Genomic DNA, 16173 nt, shown 5'->3' with positions numbered 1-16173 from the left:
CCTGAACTCATTGCAGGAAAAGTCCCTTGAGATAATAATGTCACAGTTATGTGTTATACTAATGTTTATGATGGGTTTACCCAATAAGTTAGATTTTCTCTTGGCGTGGCTTGGTGAATCCTTCTCATGGGCTTCCATGAGCCAGCCTTTGGCAGCTGCACCTCCAGGGCTCTCCATCTATTTGTTTAGTTTCAGCCCCTGTGCCCTGTTGATTTTCCAGCTCAGTTCTTTCCCCCTGCCCAGGATTTTGGTCACCCTGATGAGCCCTCCCCACTGGGGAGCTGCCTCAGTGACCAGCTGGGGTGATCCTGTGTGGGTGGGGTGCTGACAGCACACCCAGGGACAGATTGATGCTTTCACGAGTTTGTTTGACAGAAATGTCAGAGCTGATGCTGTAGTTGTGGCTCTGATTTGTCACGGGGATCCTCTGTCACTCAGTGGCAGGGAGCAGGTCTCTGCCACCCCAGGGACAGCTCCTGCCTGGTCACTCTGCACCCCCAGAGGGGGCTGAGGAGGGGACAGAACCTGCTCTGCATGGTGGGGATGCTCAGAAGAGGAAGGAAAGCTTTTTAACCTCTATGGAAGGAACTTGAACTCAAATGAGCCGAATTCTTTTGGAAAAGGAGACTTCCAGTGGATTTGGGCATCTGCTGCAGCTGATTACTCACCCTTACTCATCACAGGCTGCATTTGTGTCTCTGGCACGTGCACGATGACTTGGTGCAATGAGAATGGTTGGGTGGAGGTCGTGTTGGGGTCATCAGGCTCCTTGTCCCTCTACTTGTGCCCTTCCCAAACCAGTGTCCCTTCTCTGAGTGCCACTTGGCCACCTCTCTGTGGGCTTGGCAGCCCAAGGGGGAGAGCCTTCAGCATTGCTGTAAATATTCTCTCAGCTGTGGACACAAGTGGCAGTGTTTGTTTGCTGGTTACTCTCAGGGCTTTTCATTTTCCTGTATTTTAGCATTCATGAAGTGAGGCATTGCCTGGAAAGTCTGGATTTTTCTCCTCAATTACACGACTGATTTACAAAGGTGAGGTAGGCACAAGAAAAAAAAAAAAGGATAATTAAGAACACCACAAAAAGATGTTCAGAAGAAAAGGCATCACAGCTTGGTTGTGTTCAGCAGATAGAGAGGATCTGGTACAGAAAGAATTTCGAATTCATACAGATTTCATTGCAGAGTGGCCCAAAATGAGGGGTTTTAAGACCAAAATGTTTGGGGCAGAGGATGTCTCTGACCCTGGCACCTTCAGGCATTACTGGCTGAATGTAGAACAGCAAAAAAAGAAACATCCACAGCTGGCACCAGATTTTCTAGAATGTCATAAAATTAATGTAAAAACCTGGCTGTAAGTTGCAGATGTTGGGTTGGAAAGGTATTTGCAACCCCAACTCCTGTTTATTGTTTATTTGAAAAATCTGTGCTGAATTCAGTTTCAAGCAAGTGAAATTCTGGCTCGGAGCTTTTCTTCATTGGGCCTCCAAAGAGATGGATTTCACAGCAGTACATTCATTTCAGTCAGCTAGAAGCAATTTTAAAAATTAAACATTCAAAGATTTCAATTATTAAAAAATACCCTTGCTGGCTAGTCAATCTTCATCTCCTAAATCATATTTATTTTAATTAGTTTGCAAAACTTGCTGGGCTACCTGTGGTTTGCCTGGGCATTTTTTGACTTGGTTGATTTGGAAGCTGTTTGGCAGTGGGTGATTTAAAATTTTATCAGCATAAATATTGTTATGGAATATTAATATTAATGGTTTTACATTTAATTGCATGAGAGTACAAATTAATTTTTCAAGTAGAAAGCCATTTAATTGCCAGCATGCTGATTCTGTTGCATGAGTATCATTTAGCATAAGGCTTGTCCAGCATTTTTTTTGGTATAGAGATTTTGCTATATCAAGTGTTTTGGTGTGGCAATTTATTTATTATTGCTGGGTACACATTTATTTGCCTGACTGGGTCTATTTTATATTAATTTTAGGGGTTTCTATTGCAGATAAATCAGGTTGGCCTGACAGCAGAAGAATAAAATGCTCAGTTGGAGCCAGGTCTGCTGCTCATGGAAGCTCTGCTGGTGTTTGCTGCTCTCATTCCAAGAATGTCAGAGAATCATGGAAGAGTTTTGGTTAGAAGGGACATTAAAAGTCATCCTGCTGCAATCCCCCTGCCATAGGCACCTTCCACTATCCCTGGGTGGATCCTGGCCCCATCCAGCCTGGCCTTGGACACTTCCAGGGATCCAGGGGCAGCCACAGCTTCTTTGGGAATTCCATTCCAGTTCCTCACAGGGAACAATTCCTAATTCCCAATATCCCATCCAGCCCTGCCCTCTGGCAGTGGGAGCCATTTCCTGTGTCCTGTCCCTCCATCCCTTGTCCCAGTCCCTCCCCAGCTCTCCTGGAGCCCCTTCAGGCCCTGGAAGTTGCTCTAAGGTCCAGTGCAGAGCCTTCTGCAGGCTGAACAGCCCCAGTTCTCTCCTTTCCAGACAGGAAGGTGCTCCATCCCTTCAAGCTCCTTTGTGGCCCATCTCTGCCACTCTGGGCTTGGCTTCTGCTCACCAGCGCCTGAAATCACCTGGGCTTTCCTTGATGTGGAAAAGCACCCTCAGAGATGAGGATCAAAACTTTAGGTTATTTCACTAGTTGCTGGTTAGCTTTCCATTATTGAGAAGCCTGGCCTGAAAATATGACATGCAGCAGGTGCTGCTCAAAGAGAATAAACCCAAACAATTCCAATTCCCAGCTGATCCACTGCCTGCTGGCATCCCTCCTCTGTTTCCCATTCTCCTCAGCTGGGATTCAGCCTTGGGTTCAACACACACAGAGAAAAGTCTGGAAAATGTATCAGGGCAGGCACGGTGGAAGATGTTTTATTGTTGTGGTGCTGCCCATGATCTTTTTGCTCAGTAGCTGATGCCGTGGTTAGATAAGGAAAAGCTGATTACTGGGACAGGAACCTGCCAAAGCTGTAGGAGATCTGCTTTTAATTCTCTGCTTTGATTCAGGTTTACGCTCTCTGTCCCTGGGCAAGTTATTTAATCCTGCAGCTTTTCTTTTTGGATGAAAATGAAAAAGCAGGACATTTCCATGCATCACAAAAGACTGAATTTGAAATTGAAGGTGTTCAAATAAGCTTTGTCTAAGGGCAGTGCATTACAGATAAAAATCAAATAATTAGTAATAATTCAAAGATCCACCACATTAAGTGAATTTGAATCACATTTTGATTTTTGCATTTACTATCTCTGAAAAGAATTCATTAATATTGTCAGTGGATGCTGAGATTTTTCAGATTGGCTGTTTCTGAAGAGATAAGGCTGCCATAAATTTTAAAAGGGGTTATTTTAAAGGGATGCAACTGAATCCAAAGGTTCCCTGTCAAATCTGTACCTTGTGATCTTTTTCCAGCATGGAGGAAATTTGTGAGGTGGAACAGGGACTTTGTGGCAGAGGGTGATGGGCTGGGGGTAACCTCAAACACTCCTGGATTGTCACACAATGCCTTCTGCATTGCCTTGCCCTATGCCAAGAAAGAGCTCCGTAATTAATGCACTCTTTTTTGAATGCTGGCCTAGGACTTCCCTGGAATTCGTCTCCTCAGCTCTATAAACCCAGAAAAAATCTGTATTTTTCTCTTAGAAGTGCAGTGATAGGTCTTGAGAGATTTTATATAGTGAAAGCAGAAAAGCTTCTCTGAAACAACAGCAGGGACATCCTGAGTCTTGGAAAACATTACAGCTTTATCTCAGCCTTCCTTAGACAGCTTTATTGTTCAGTGCTGATGGGCCCCAAAGAGATTGGATGTGACAGAAATCCCTGTCTGCAAATCCCAAACCGAGGAGATGGATCTTGGTGTCACCAGCTGATCACACAGACAAAATTCCCCAACAATTCTCCTAGCACAAGGCTTTGCTTCAGCTGCTGTGTTCCTCTGATGGATTGCCACAAAAAAGCTTTAGATTTCTGTGCCTACATGAATAAACCAGGTGTTTCTGGAACTTCTGGATCCTGGGAAATGCTGTTCTTGGAGCACCACACACCCAGCTGCTTCCTGGGGTCAGCAGCCCTCCTGTGCCACAAACAGGTGGGAAGACTGCAGCTCTTGGGAGGATTTAGTGAGTTGGGTGTTCTTGTCTGCTCTGGAGCTGTAGAAGTGTCTGGGATTTGAAGACTCTCATTAGGCTTTGCTAGTTTTTTTCCAGATCCTCTGACTACAAGAACACACACAGAGCTCCCCTTCCCCAGCATGGGGGATGTGGCTTTAAAGGAGAAGGTGCCATTTCTCAGGGGAGTCTGAATTTACAGGAGCCTTCTTATTATTATCAGGAGCTGGTTTTATTATGGCACTGGGGGAAAAAAGGGGAAAAATTTAAGCCCCTGGAGGCAGCTTTGCATGCAGTGCCAGTGAGAGAAGGATCTGATCCCCTGTGATGTTTTTATTCTCCTTTTTCCTCATAGGCAGACAAAGTGAATAGTGCATGGTGTGTACCTTCATACATTGCACTGATTTACCTCATCCATGACCCTCTGAGGTCCCTCTGTCCTGCCAGTGTCCAAGACTGGATGCAGCCCATTAGGATTTTAATTGCATTCTGCCTCTCCATAGCACGTTACTTGTTGCCACTCAAGATGGAAAATGTGCAGGACTACTTGTATATGTTTTCCTTTGGGAGACGTTTGAACTTTTGTAATGGTAGGGAGTGAGAAAATCAAAATATGTTAAATGAAAGTCCCAGCTTAGAAATGTTACTGTGACAGCAACATTTTCTCATGCCAGTAAAGCAATCTTGTTCTTTTAAAACATCCTGTATATGCCATGATTTTCTTACAAAAGTCATGGTTTTATGTGACTTTAGTACTCTGAATTTCTTCTGCAAATGTTGAGCAATGAATATGGATGTGTTGTGTTTGCCCTCCCAACTTGATCTGTGCAGTTGAAGTGAAAAAAGCTCTGTAATACTTCAGAAGCAATGATGTTATTTCCTTTGTGGCGTTGCCTCTTTTGGTCCTTCAGCCTGAGTTTGAGAGATGATGAAGAATTGTAAAAAAAAAAAACAAAAGAATTATGCAAAGCTCATGCAACCCCCAACAAAATGAGTAAGGGGAAAAAAAACAAAACAAAAAACCAGCAAAAGCCCAATATAATTTTATGTGCATTGAATATGTACAGTGCCACCAGCACCCTCCTTCAAACCCAGGAGTTTTGCTCTCAAGCTTATATTTTTCTAGTAATTCAGAAAAAGCTATTTTCCTCCTTTTAGATTTTTGCTGTTGGCCATTTTATAGAATGGTTTGGGTTGGATGGGACCTTAAAGCTCATCTCATGCCAGCCCCTGCCGTGGGCAGGGACACCTTCCCCTGTCCCAGGTGCTCCAGCCCCAATGTCCAGCCTGGCCTTGGGCACTGCCAGGGATCCAGGGGCAGCCCCAGCTGCTCTGGGCACCCTGTGCCAGGGCCTCACCATCTTCACAACCAAGAATTTCTTCCCAATATCTGATCCAAACCTACTTTTTTCCACTACCCTTGTCCTGGCACTCCATGTCCTTGTCACAAGTCCCTCTCCTTCCCTCTTGTCAACTCCTTTTTTTGAGAGAAGTAAATCAGCCCTTCTTCAACTTAAGAGAGAAGCTGAGGGAAGAAAGTTCTTTGCAAGAGTCAGGAGAAACTTATCCAGCATGCTGAAGTCACTGTTTATTTTGTTGTGTGTCATTTATCATTTTACAGCCAAATTTTAGAGACGCCAGCACGGCACTTCTCAGCTCTGCAGTAAATCTCCTACCCCAGGAGCCCTTCCACTAAAAGGCAGACAATTAGGATTTTCAGAGTGCTGCTCACTTGTTACAGTTGTTTACCAAATACTAAAGTTGTGTGCATTACAAGTGATAGAGGTACCCTTCTTTTCATTGCGATAACAAAAAGTTGTCTGCTTGGCAATAGTCAAGATTTTTCCATTTAATCTAACATGAATGGCAAAATCTATTCACTGAAGGAGGCTGGTGAAAGAGTTGCAAAGGACTGGTTTAGTGTCTAAAACAGAGCTGGGTTTGTTCAGTTGCTTTTTTGTTCTGTTTTGTTGGGTTTTTTTTTTCAAAATCTCATTTTTTAACTTTTGGGGGCATTAGTATAGAAGGTCCAGAAGTGATTTTCCAAATCCTACTAAATATTTACCTCGGGTTTTGGGTTTTTTTTGATGTGTGGAAAAGCTCAGTTGTCTGTTTTGTACAAGGCTTGGTTAAACTGGGGCTGATGGTTTTACTCTTGTTCCATCCTTGTCCCTTTTTGGTCTTCATTAAAAGCCTGACTCTCTTTAGTAAGCACATAAAGGCTGATTTGTCCTTTAAATACAGGCACAGTGGGTTCAGTGTGGGTGCATGTGTTCATAGGTAGTTTGCTATTACTAGCTGATTTTAAAAGAAAAAACAACTCAAAGTTGTATTTGTACAGGGAAAGTTCTTAGGTGTGTCTGTCCTTCCAGGCACTCCTGATCTCCATTTTTTTATGCTCTGCTGCTTCTCCAATACCTGCCCCAAAGTCCCCTGTTCTTCTTTCCAGTGCCAAGAGCTTTCCTAACCCTGGTTTCACTCCCAGCCATGGGACTGTAGCTTAGCTGAGAACCTGTGCTGAAGAAGAGCAGCTCCAGAGCCCTGCTGGTTGCACATAAATATGGAATTTAATCATCCTGGACTGACTTCACAGTACAAATGTTCCTCCAAGCCTCAACTCTCCTCCAAGTCCCTGCCTACTGAAACCAGGTGTTAGGGGAAAAATAAATCACTGCTGCCCTTTCTGAGTAAAAAAAAAGGAGAGGAGAGTTGGGCATTGCCTTCTCCAGCCCTCTCCACCCCTGTACACACATTTCCACAGGTAATGCCCCAGCAGTGTGAAACTCCACAGCTTTAATCCAGAACATAGGAAGCAGCGTTTTACATTTCCTCATACTCTTCTTTAGCTGGATCCAGATGAGGCATAACTGAAGTATTTTACTTTTTTAGATGAAAGGGGATTTTGTTGTAAATCAGATGACATTAGAAAAATCAGCCTATTGGGGATTGATCAGGATGTTGTAGGAGTGCAGTAGTCCTGTGATCAATTGTCTCTCTGTCCCTATCTTTTGCTAATAAATACAAGAATAACTGCAGGCACCAGTTATTCTTCTATTGAAAGAAATGGAAATTTTGCTGGTTGAAATTCACAGATGTTTCATCCTTGAGGATTTATTACTTTTTTCCCATCCTCTCTGATAATAACAGCAGAACTAATAAATGTTCTGCAGCTGAAAAGATGATCTTTGAACACTGCATAAATCTGTTCTAGATAAGCCATTTATCTCAAACTCTGCATATAAAAGGAGAGAAGAGCAGCAAGTCTCTCACCCCCTGGAATCCCAGAATATTATCTCACCAGGATTTTGCTTCTATGTGCTGGGCTTTTTGAACAGTCTGTTGAATCCAGATTGGCATGACTTTGCCAAATGGGATTTCCACTGCTAGCAGCCTTATAAGCTTGATTAGATTAAATAATGTGCAGTCATTCTAAGTTATGAAAAGTAACTTATTTATTCTCTTTTTCAAGGAGTAACTGGGTGACCTCTTACCGAGTGTTGGTGAGCAATGACAGCCACGCGTGGACTGCTGTCAGGAACGAATCTGGAGATGTGGTGAGTAGAACAAAACATGTTTTATGAGGAAGAGCAGAGGTGGGAAAGCAGGGGCTGGTCATGGATTAGTCAGTGGCAGCATCTCTCAGTGGTCCTATTGATTTTAAGAGCAAATCTCAAGGTACAGAATCAGAATTGCCCAGGGGGAATGGGGGCATTGCCATCCTCAAAGAGCAGTTCTGGCCCAGGCCACCACCAGCCTGGACCAGAAAGGTGATTTTACATTTCTCTTACCAAAACCACTCCGGGACAGTTTGAAGCACTGACGTTGCCCTTTCCCCCTGTCTGGCCCGGCCAGATTTTTGAAGGGAACAGCGAGAAGGAGATCCCAGTGCTGAACATGCTGCCGGTGCCACTGGTGGCGCGTTACATCCGCATCAACCCCCGCTCCTGGTTCCAGGAGGGCAGCATCTGCATGAGACTGGAAATCCTGGGCTGCCCCTTGCCAGGTGAGAGCCTTTGTTAATTCATGTTGCCTGTGGCAAGACTCAAAAATTGCATTTCCTTTGGATAGCTTTGCTTTTGGTATAATATTTTAGTGAGTAGGGTTGTGCAAAAAGAGACAGAAATATCTGCCCCAGCCCACAGACAGTATCAGGATAACTTTTGATATGCAAGCCATAGTATCTGTAGGTGCCTTTATTAAAAAAACAAGACTTCATAGGTGATCTAACTGTTTTCTAGGGCAATTTGTATGTAAATTATCATGATCCCTTTCTCTCCCCTAAAACTGCATCTTAAAATGAAAAAAGCAAAAGTGTCAGTATTTGGAAAGGTGATTTTTATTGAGTGCAGCAGTTTTTTACCCTGGATTCTTACTGGCTTTACACCCAACCAGGGCCAGATTATGCTTGCTGTGCTGGAATTTGTTACCCTTCAGCTTCATGGGTCTGTGTCAGTGGGTGAATCTGGGAACACATCCCCACTTTCAGCACTGTCCTGCCGAGTGCTCTTCCAGCTTTTCACAGATCTTGGATTCACATGGAAACAGCATCAGAGCATCCCCCTGGTAGTCATTTATTGAGTTAATTGCCCGCAGTGGCTGATTCAGTATATTCCTGGAAGAAAATACCAGAATCATTCATTGAGAAGCACAATGGGAATGGGGTGTGTTCATTCAAAATGTAATTGGACTGAAGAACTAATAGGTTTTGATAAGTGCTGACCCATCTTTTTAGCTCAGAAAGAGCTGGCATTTCTTTCTCCTTGCTCATTTTGCGCGTCGCACGCGAGGTGCCCGGGACAAAGCTGTTCCTCAGGTTCCAGAGGCTTTTCCATGCATGTTTTCTTCCCCTAGGATGGGACATGTTTTTGCAGCTCCCTCTAAGTGGATTCCTCACCCTTTATCGGTGTCATTTTGCTTATTCCAAATTAAATATCTGGATGGTTTGGCTGTGGGAGCAGCGACTTTGACAGTGCTGATCTAACACTCTGCATTGACTGTGGGACTGGAAGTCAAGGGCTGGGCTCTTCTTTTCTGACAGGCTTTTTTTTTTCATAAAAATGACCAATCTTCCTAAATTCACCAAAGTTAGGAGGTGGAGCTCTGTTAGTACACATACCTCTAGCCTTTCCAAAGCCCGGGATGTAGGGAAATGCCCCAACAACTAAAGGAGGGTGGAAGGAAAGAAACCCATTTTTCTTAACTCTGAATTTCTTTTCATGTCTTCTAGACTTGTGATTTTAGGGTTTACGCCTTCATTAATCCCTGAATATATTAAACCATTTGCATTCAGTCTGTGCTCTGTATCTGCTTTCCATCAAGAAGGTTCACAAGGGAGGGTAATAAAGGAATAAGGAGAAAGGATAAAAGAAAAAGAAAAAATGTGAATAAGATTGATATTCTAGGTTAGCACTGTCTGAATGAGATGGAAATGGTTAAAGACAGCTGGAACCATTCCTGTGGGTAGGGCTCTGTCTATAAAACCTGCTGCCTGTGCTAGATGCACTAAAAATTGGATAAATCATGATAAAACACTATTTGGACAACTGGAATGAACTTAAAGCAGAATTATATAAGATAATTGCAGTTTTTATCAGTGGAATGCTTATATCTTATCCATAACATACATTTTTGTTGTATCTTAGGCTAGTGTGGACAAACAAGCTTTTCTAGATCGTTACAGTAGCTCTGAAAAAAAGAAAGAAATAAAAAAAGCTGTGTTGTCCAACTATGTCAGTGCTATCTTTGGGCAACAGAAAGGATTTGCTGTTTCACCAAGAGAAAGACATTTCTCTGTGGAGGAAAGATGCCAGAAAATCTTACCTGTAACAACAATCAGTGCTGCCATGTCTCAAAAAAGAGGGCAAAAAGAGGATAAAACCCAAAAACATTTAATTCCCTCTCCACTTTCCAAAAATGCTGGTATTTACATAGATGGAGGCTGACACATACAGTCTTTTGCAATTGCCTCAGAGGGATGGATGTGCCTTCCTTGCCTTCTCTTTCTCAAACCTAAGGAAGGTCAAAATGAAATTGCATGTGATCAAAAGCACCCAGAAATTGGAGAGAGAAAATTAGTTGAGTTCTTCATGAATTTATTTATATTGCAGAGTTTTCAAGGCAAGAGACAATTATTTTAACAGAATAAATTGGTGATGGAATTTAATTTTTAATAGTTCTTATATAGAAAACTATCACTGGTACCATGATCATGCCATTAGTTTGAACCCAAGATAAAAAAAGTATTTTAACAGCTCTGTAATGGAGTGCTGTGTTTTGCAGTGTCTTCAGTCTTATTTTTACTGCTTCTCTCTTAGTGCCAGGCTACCTGGTCAAGTCTAAAGTTCTGTTCATTTTTTGATAAAAATGTGACTTTTTGCAAGTATCTTTCATTACAAATGTCCATGTAAACAGCAGTTCTAAATCCAGCATCTACTTCTGAGAATAAAAGGAGAAAAGAATCCGTTTATAGTTGAAAAATATTATTTCATTGCTGATTTCTTGTGTGATGTTAATGCTCATGAGCAATGCTCATGAGGCTGCCATGAAATAGATCATGTGGAAAAAAACTTAGGATCACCTGATGTGGCTGCCAGCGGATTTATTTCAAGATTACACATGTGCTGTCTGTGAGATGTTCAATTTGGTGAAGACAAGTCAAATTCACTTAAATTGCATGGAAATTAAAAAAAAAACCCAGTCATTTGCGAAATGGCACATTGGGGTTTTTAAGGCAGTCTAAGGGATTTAAAGCAGAATATTCTTTTTGTTAAAAACTTCTCTGAATCCCTTGGATTGCCTTCTTTATGCCCTATATTTGGAGCAGCATTCTGAGAAGCTGAAACCCGCTGGAAGCATCAGGGCCTCACTGGCTGAGGTGCTGTAGAGCTGTAATAAGTGAAAATGCCCTTTTTTCATCAACTGCCAAGCAACTGGTCCTTTCTGGTACTTTTTCTGGGCAGTTTTCAGAGCCCTCGTGCTGCAAAGTTGTTGGGCATGAACCCACTCAGAGTTTTGGGATCCCCAGTTCAGGAAGTGATGCCTTGCAAAGGCTGGCCTAGAACAGAGGCTGAGCAGAGCTAAAGAATAAAGCAAGGATTTACTCAAAGGATCTCCTCCATGGATCCACCTTGGGCAGCAGCAGAGCCCAGCCAGGGCTGCCCCCAGGATGAACCCAAATGGCCCCAAAATGCACGAGCGCTGCCGGGGTCTCTCCCTGGGCTCAGCTCTGCTCCATGTGCACATTGCAGTTCAGTGTCCAATCCCACTGCAGCCCCTGCAGTCCCATCCTGCTTGTTTCTCTCTCTGCAGCCCACGGGCTTTGTGCTCCTGGGCTGAGATTGGGATCATTTGTCCTTGGTGCCCAGCTGGAGCAGGAATTGTTTTGTCTCCCTGCTCTGTGTGCAGAGCTCACCATCCCCTGATGTGAACCCAGACCCACACACTAAAGCAGCACAGAATGTGAAAAATAGAAATGTTAGAATCTGAGGCATCAGAAGGGCATAGAGCTGTTGCAGACCTCAGAGATGATCAGAGGGATGGAGCAGTTCTGCTGTGAGGAAAAGCTGAGGGAACTGGGATTGTCCAGCCTGGAGAGGAGAAGGCCTTGGGGTGATGTAACTGTGGCCTTCCAGGGCCTGAGGGAAGCTACAAAAAAGATGGACAAGGGCCTGGAGTGTCAGGACAAGGGAATGGCTTCCTGATGGCAGAGGACAGGGTTAGATGGGATTTTGGGAAGGAATTGTTCCCTGTGAGGGTGGGCAGGCCCTGGCACAGGGTGCCCAGAGCAGCTGTGGCTGCCCCTGGATCCCTGGCAGTGCCCAAGGCCATGGCGGGGGTGGCATGGATGGGATTTAAGGTCCCTTCCAAACCAGACCATTCTGTGTTCCTATGAATCTGTTATTTAACAGCTTTAGTCACTTGTCCATCTTTACAAGAATAGAAGGATGAAGTGCACAAGGTGCTTCTACCAGCAAATTTCATTACCTCTACTGGTGATGTACAGACAGAGTAGTGGCAGGAAAAAGCTAATATATCCCTCTGTATAAACATGAGTACCACAGTTTTGCAGGATTTTTTCTCCGTGGAAGAAAGAGAGACTTTCTCCAGAATTTCTGTGAATAAATCAGTATATTTCTCTTATAACTCTTCTGTGATTTGAGCTTTTCAGTCTCTCATTCTCAGTTTTATTTTTAAAAAAATTTGCCAAAGTGGACCCATCCAGCTGTGTGCGAGCCTTGTTTGCCTTTCTACATTTTAGTTTTTAATGTTCTAATCTGTATTCCTGCTGCAGCAGAAATCCAGCGATCCCAGCAGGCTGCAGCAGAGCCTGGCAAAGTATGAGTGTTAATTCCCCAGGGAACTGTCAAATTGAGCTCTGTTGTTGAGGAAGGGCCAGAGATACCATCATTCTCACTGCACAGCTTTTTTAAGTTTCCTCCAACTCTACAGCATTCACAATCATTCCCATGATATTAGTGTTTGATGTATGGAAAAAGAGCCAGGCTTTGAAAGGCATGGGATTAAAGTATCAGGGAAAAAAATCGGTTGCTGTATATTTTGGCTCATGGGGATACAGAAAACTTTCAACATCCTGGCAGTTTTATGACGTTTATTTTTATATTTTTACAACGTGGAGGTATTTTTTCAGTGATGAAGATATTCTGTGGGGCATTGAACACATTGTCTCTTTTGAGAAGAAGTGGGGGTTTTCTTTATGATTTCCATTTCTCATCAGTGTATTAATGAGTAATTTCTACAAATTAACATGGGTTTTGATGAGACAAGATTTTTTGGACATTTTTCTGTCATATTTATGGAGCAGCCTTCAACTGACCTTCCAGCATCTCTGCTGTAGATTAGGAAATGGAAATGGAGACAAGGATGGGTCATGTTACTGGGAAGCTTAATGGGACTTGCATGTTTCATTTCATAAATAACTTAAATAGTGCAAAAGATACCCCAAAATTTAGAATTTTATGGGAATATTTTGTGGTTTTTATACCACTAAATACGAAATACGGAAATATGAAACTTAAAAATGTTATAAAGTATTTTGCACTGTTGTGAGTTTTCCATAATTTCAGTGAGGATTTGTTGCTGTGGGATGGTAACTACATATTTTTCCTACTCAGAATTGTTCTTTTTTTTCCCCACTAAAAAAGTCACAGCTGACAGGTGATACTGTTTAAAACCATTTTTTTCTCTAGGGACAATGTATTTTTTTGTTGCAATAAGACAGGATGATATTTAGGCTTTTTCATATTTCGCTTTTCCCCCAATAATTTGAAACCAATGAAGATGATTTTGTGTGAAGGGAAACAATTTTTCATAGAAGCCTGACAGCCACTGGCTTGACAAATGATTACTCAAAATTCCAGACATCCCAGATGTGGCAAGTTAAGGAATGTGTCTGATGTTTTCCAAATAGACTTGTTTGTCTCTGAAAATAAATCATAACAGATTAGGCTAGGAGCACATTTATCAGGAACTTCAAAGCTGAGCCATAACAGTCTTGACCTGTTTGTTTCTGGGTTTTTTTCCAGGTGAAGGGCCTAGAATGTCAAGGAGACAAAAGATTCTTCTCTAACCACATATCCTCCTTTGATACTTAAAATTAACAAACTATAAATAATACCCATAAATAAGTGAATATGGAATTTTTTAGTAACAAACACCTTGGACTTCCACAGGATCTCTTTTGGAAGACAATTAGGAATGCTTAATATGCCAAATTATTCCTTTCCATGTTTTGCAATCAGTGCATGGACTTGGAAAATACTCATCAGGAAAACTAAAATTCCTTACAATAGTAAATTAATCAAGTGGACACAAAGCATTTACTGTGGCTTTTTCCTCTGATTTGATTTTTCTTCCACTCTTTTATCTTGCATCTGACTCATCATTTCCCAATGACTTTTTCCCTCCTCTGCAGCCTAAGGCTGCCTTCTGCTTTTCTGTTGAAGTTTGGGTTTTTGTGCAGAGGAGCTGTCTGGAAAGCTGGTGCCTCCTTGCTTTTGTTTAGATCTGTATGAATTGATTGTGCAGTGATTAGAAATATTTCAAATCAGTTGTTTTTCTGAGTTTTGTTTTTGAAACCTGTTTTAGGTACACACAGGACAGTGGAATTCAGATTTCCACGTTTCTTACATGCATTGTGCCAAAGCACTTCTGTATTTGAAATGCCTAAGCATGAGAACACTCATTTTTTTCTTTTCTCAGACCCAAACAATTATTACCACAGAAGAAATGAAATGACAACCACTGATAATCTGGACTTTAAGCATCACAACTACAAGGAGATGAGGCAGGTAGGCAGAGAAGGATGGTGTGTAATGGAGGGTGGATGGGTGCAGGCTTTTTATCCCTGTGGAATCTGAATTCCACAAAAATTAAAATATTACTTTCATTTAAAAATATTATTAAACTCTGTCTGCAATATGCTTTTAAAATATTTTCTCTGGTTTCATCTATTAAAAGAAGCAGTCCAATAAAGTCCCAAAGTCTTAATTTGTACATAAATTAACCTGGAAGTGGTGACACTCTATGGCAGAGGAAGTATTTTCATATAATGTGCCACTCTTTTTCTTCCATATGTATTTGAGTGGTGAATGGCACAGTGATTTCTCCTTCTACATTTGACTCTGATTTCGCCATCAGTTTTCTCATCTGTTTCTGTGGGTTTGAATAATCAGAATAAACTCTAGAGTCCAATTCCATATTCACAGTTGTGAAAATCAGCAAAAATTCACCAGAAACACCAGAAAAAAACCTCTGCTAGTACAATTTTAAACCTACCAACGTTGTTAATTTTGTTCCTATAACTTCAGACAAGTTCTTGGTTTTGTTATTGTTTTTAATCTTGCTTCATATCACCACAGACACAAGTGTGGGTTTGTCCTGAAGAAATATTTCTGCCCACTTTCTCTTCAAATATAAAGATAATATGTTTGGACTTGATGTGTGTGAATCACTTGCTGTGTGCTGGATTTTCAGTGTATTTATACTGCATGAATCACCACTGGGTTTTATTGAGCAATTGTGTACTGAGTCACACGTTTATTTTGGTAGAGATTTCATGGCCTATATTTCTTAGCACAAAGATTAGATGAGTAGGAACTCAATTGGCATAATTACTGTCAGGAAAAATAAAATAAAATGTATTTATGTTGTCGTTGCAGAAAGACAGGTTGGTCAGGTTAGAAATATCTTGGGGAAAAAAACCCACAGCTTTAAACCAGAGTGTTTTTGCACTCTTCATACCAATAGAAAATCTCTAACTGTGGTTGAGATTTGTAAACTGTGTGCTCTCCCAATAGCTGTTTTCTTCTGTGTCAAAATAGTTAATTTTTTTGGAGCTAATTGGATTTTAATTGCTGATGGGCAGGATATTATGGGTTGCACTGCAACAAGTCTTATATTCCCAAAACTATTCTCAAAACTTCAGTGCAAAATAGAATAATAACTTTCAGAGTAAACTTCTTATTAAAAATAAACAAACAAACAAACAAAACCAACAACAATCAAAAACATCCCCAACCTCCAAAATATGCATTATTTTCACTTTTCATGGCTTCACCACAAACCATCTTAGAAAAATGCTGTTCTTTGATTTATTATCAATACTGAAGGAGGAGGAGATGGTGTTCCCTGGGCCATGTTTTGGAAGCATCACATTGCATTGCCATAAGTCAAGTATTTGTGAGAGGGAGGGATTTTCTCAGTGTCAGGTTATTTTAATAGAACTCTCTGGTTAGGAAGATGAAATTTACAGCTCCAGTGTTCTCCTTGTAAAAGAGCATTCAATATTCCTATTCCAGTCAATGGGAACCCTCAGTGTGTTTTGTGTGCAGGATTGTTTTACAGCCCAAAGTATTTTTTATTTGTTTATTTCTATGTATATATTTGTGTATATTCATGTGGTACAGGAAGCTGCCACATGTTTGATGTCAATATATGAGTTCAAACTTGTCTTTGAGACAACAAACCAGATCATAGGTGAAATATTGTGCCATTTGTAGGAAATGGGAATGAGAAGATCAAATACGAAATATGTTGATTTTCAGC

General features: G+C 41.6%; 1 protein-coding gene and 1 long non-coding RNA gene across 4 annotated transcripts in view; one reads left to right on the top strand and one right to left on the bottom strand.

Annotated features, from left to right (window-relative positions):
• Positions 1-16173, top strand: part of CPXM2 (carboxypeptidase X, M14 family member 2) — a 67435-nt gene that overhangs the window by 34207 nt on the left and 17055 nt on the right. For both annotated transcript variants that reach the window (XM_064431535.1, XM_064431536.1), the window contains exons 4-6: positions 7580-7664; positions 7963-8113; positions 14329-14417. In XM_064431535.1, the coding sequence (XP_064287605.1) occupies positions 7580-7664; positions 7963-8113; positions 14329-14417 (325 nt within the window). The remainder of the gene's footprint in view (positions 1-7579; positions 7665-7962; positions 8114-14328; positions 14418-16173) is intronic.
• LOC135306911 (uncharacterized) lies at positions 8429-12117 on the bottom strand. 2 transcript variants are annotated; one of them, XR_010367646.1, is made up of 4 exons: positions 12094-12117; positions 11627-11754; positions 9931-10119; positions 8429-8722 (listed from the first exon to the last, which is right to left on the bottom strand). It is a non-coding gene; the product is annotated as an uncharacterized LOC135306911 (long non-coding RNA). The 2 variants fall into 2 exon arrangements; XR_010367645.1 differs by lacking the exon at positions 12094-12117 and having other exon boundaries at positions 11627-11925.

The sequence above is a fragment of the Passer domesticus genome, chromosome 8 (assembly GCF_036417665.1).
Source record: "Passer domesticus isolate bPasDom1 chromosome 8, bPasDom1.hap1, whole genome shotgun sequence".
Taxonomy (NCBI): domain Eukaryota; kingdom Metazoa; phylum Chordata; class Aves; order Passeriformes; family Passeridae; genus Passer; species Passer domesticus.
Note: the sequence above shows the minus strand (reverse complement) of the source record. Positions and strands in the feature narration are given on the sequence as shown.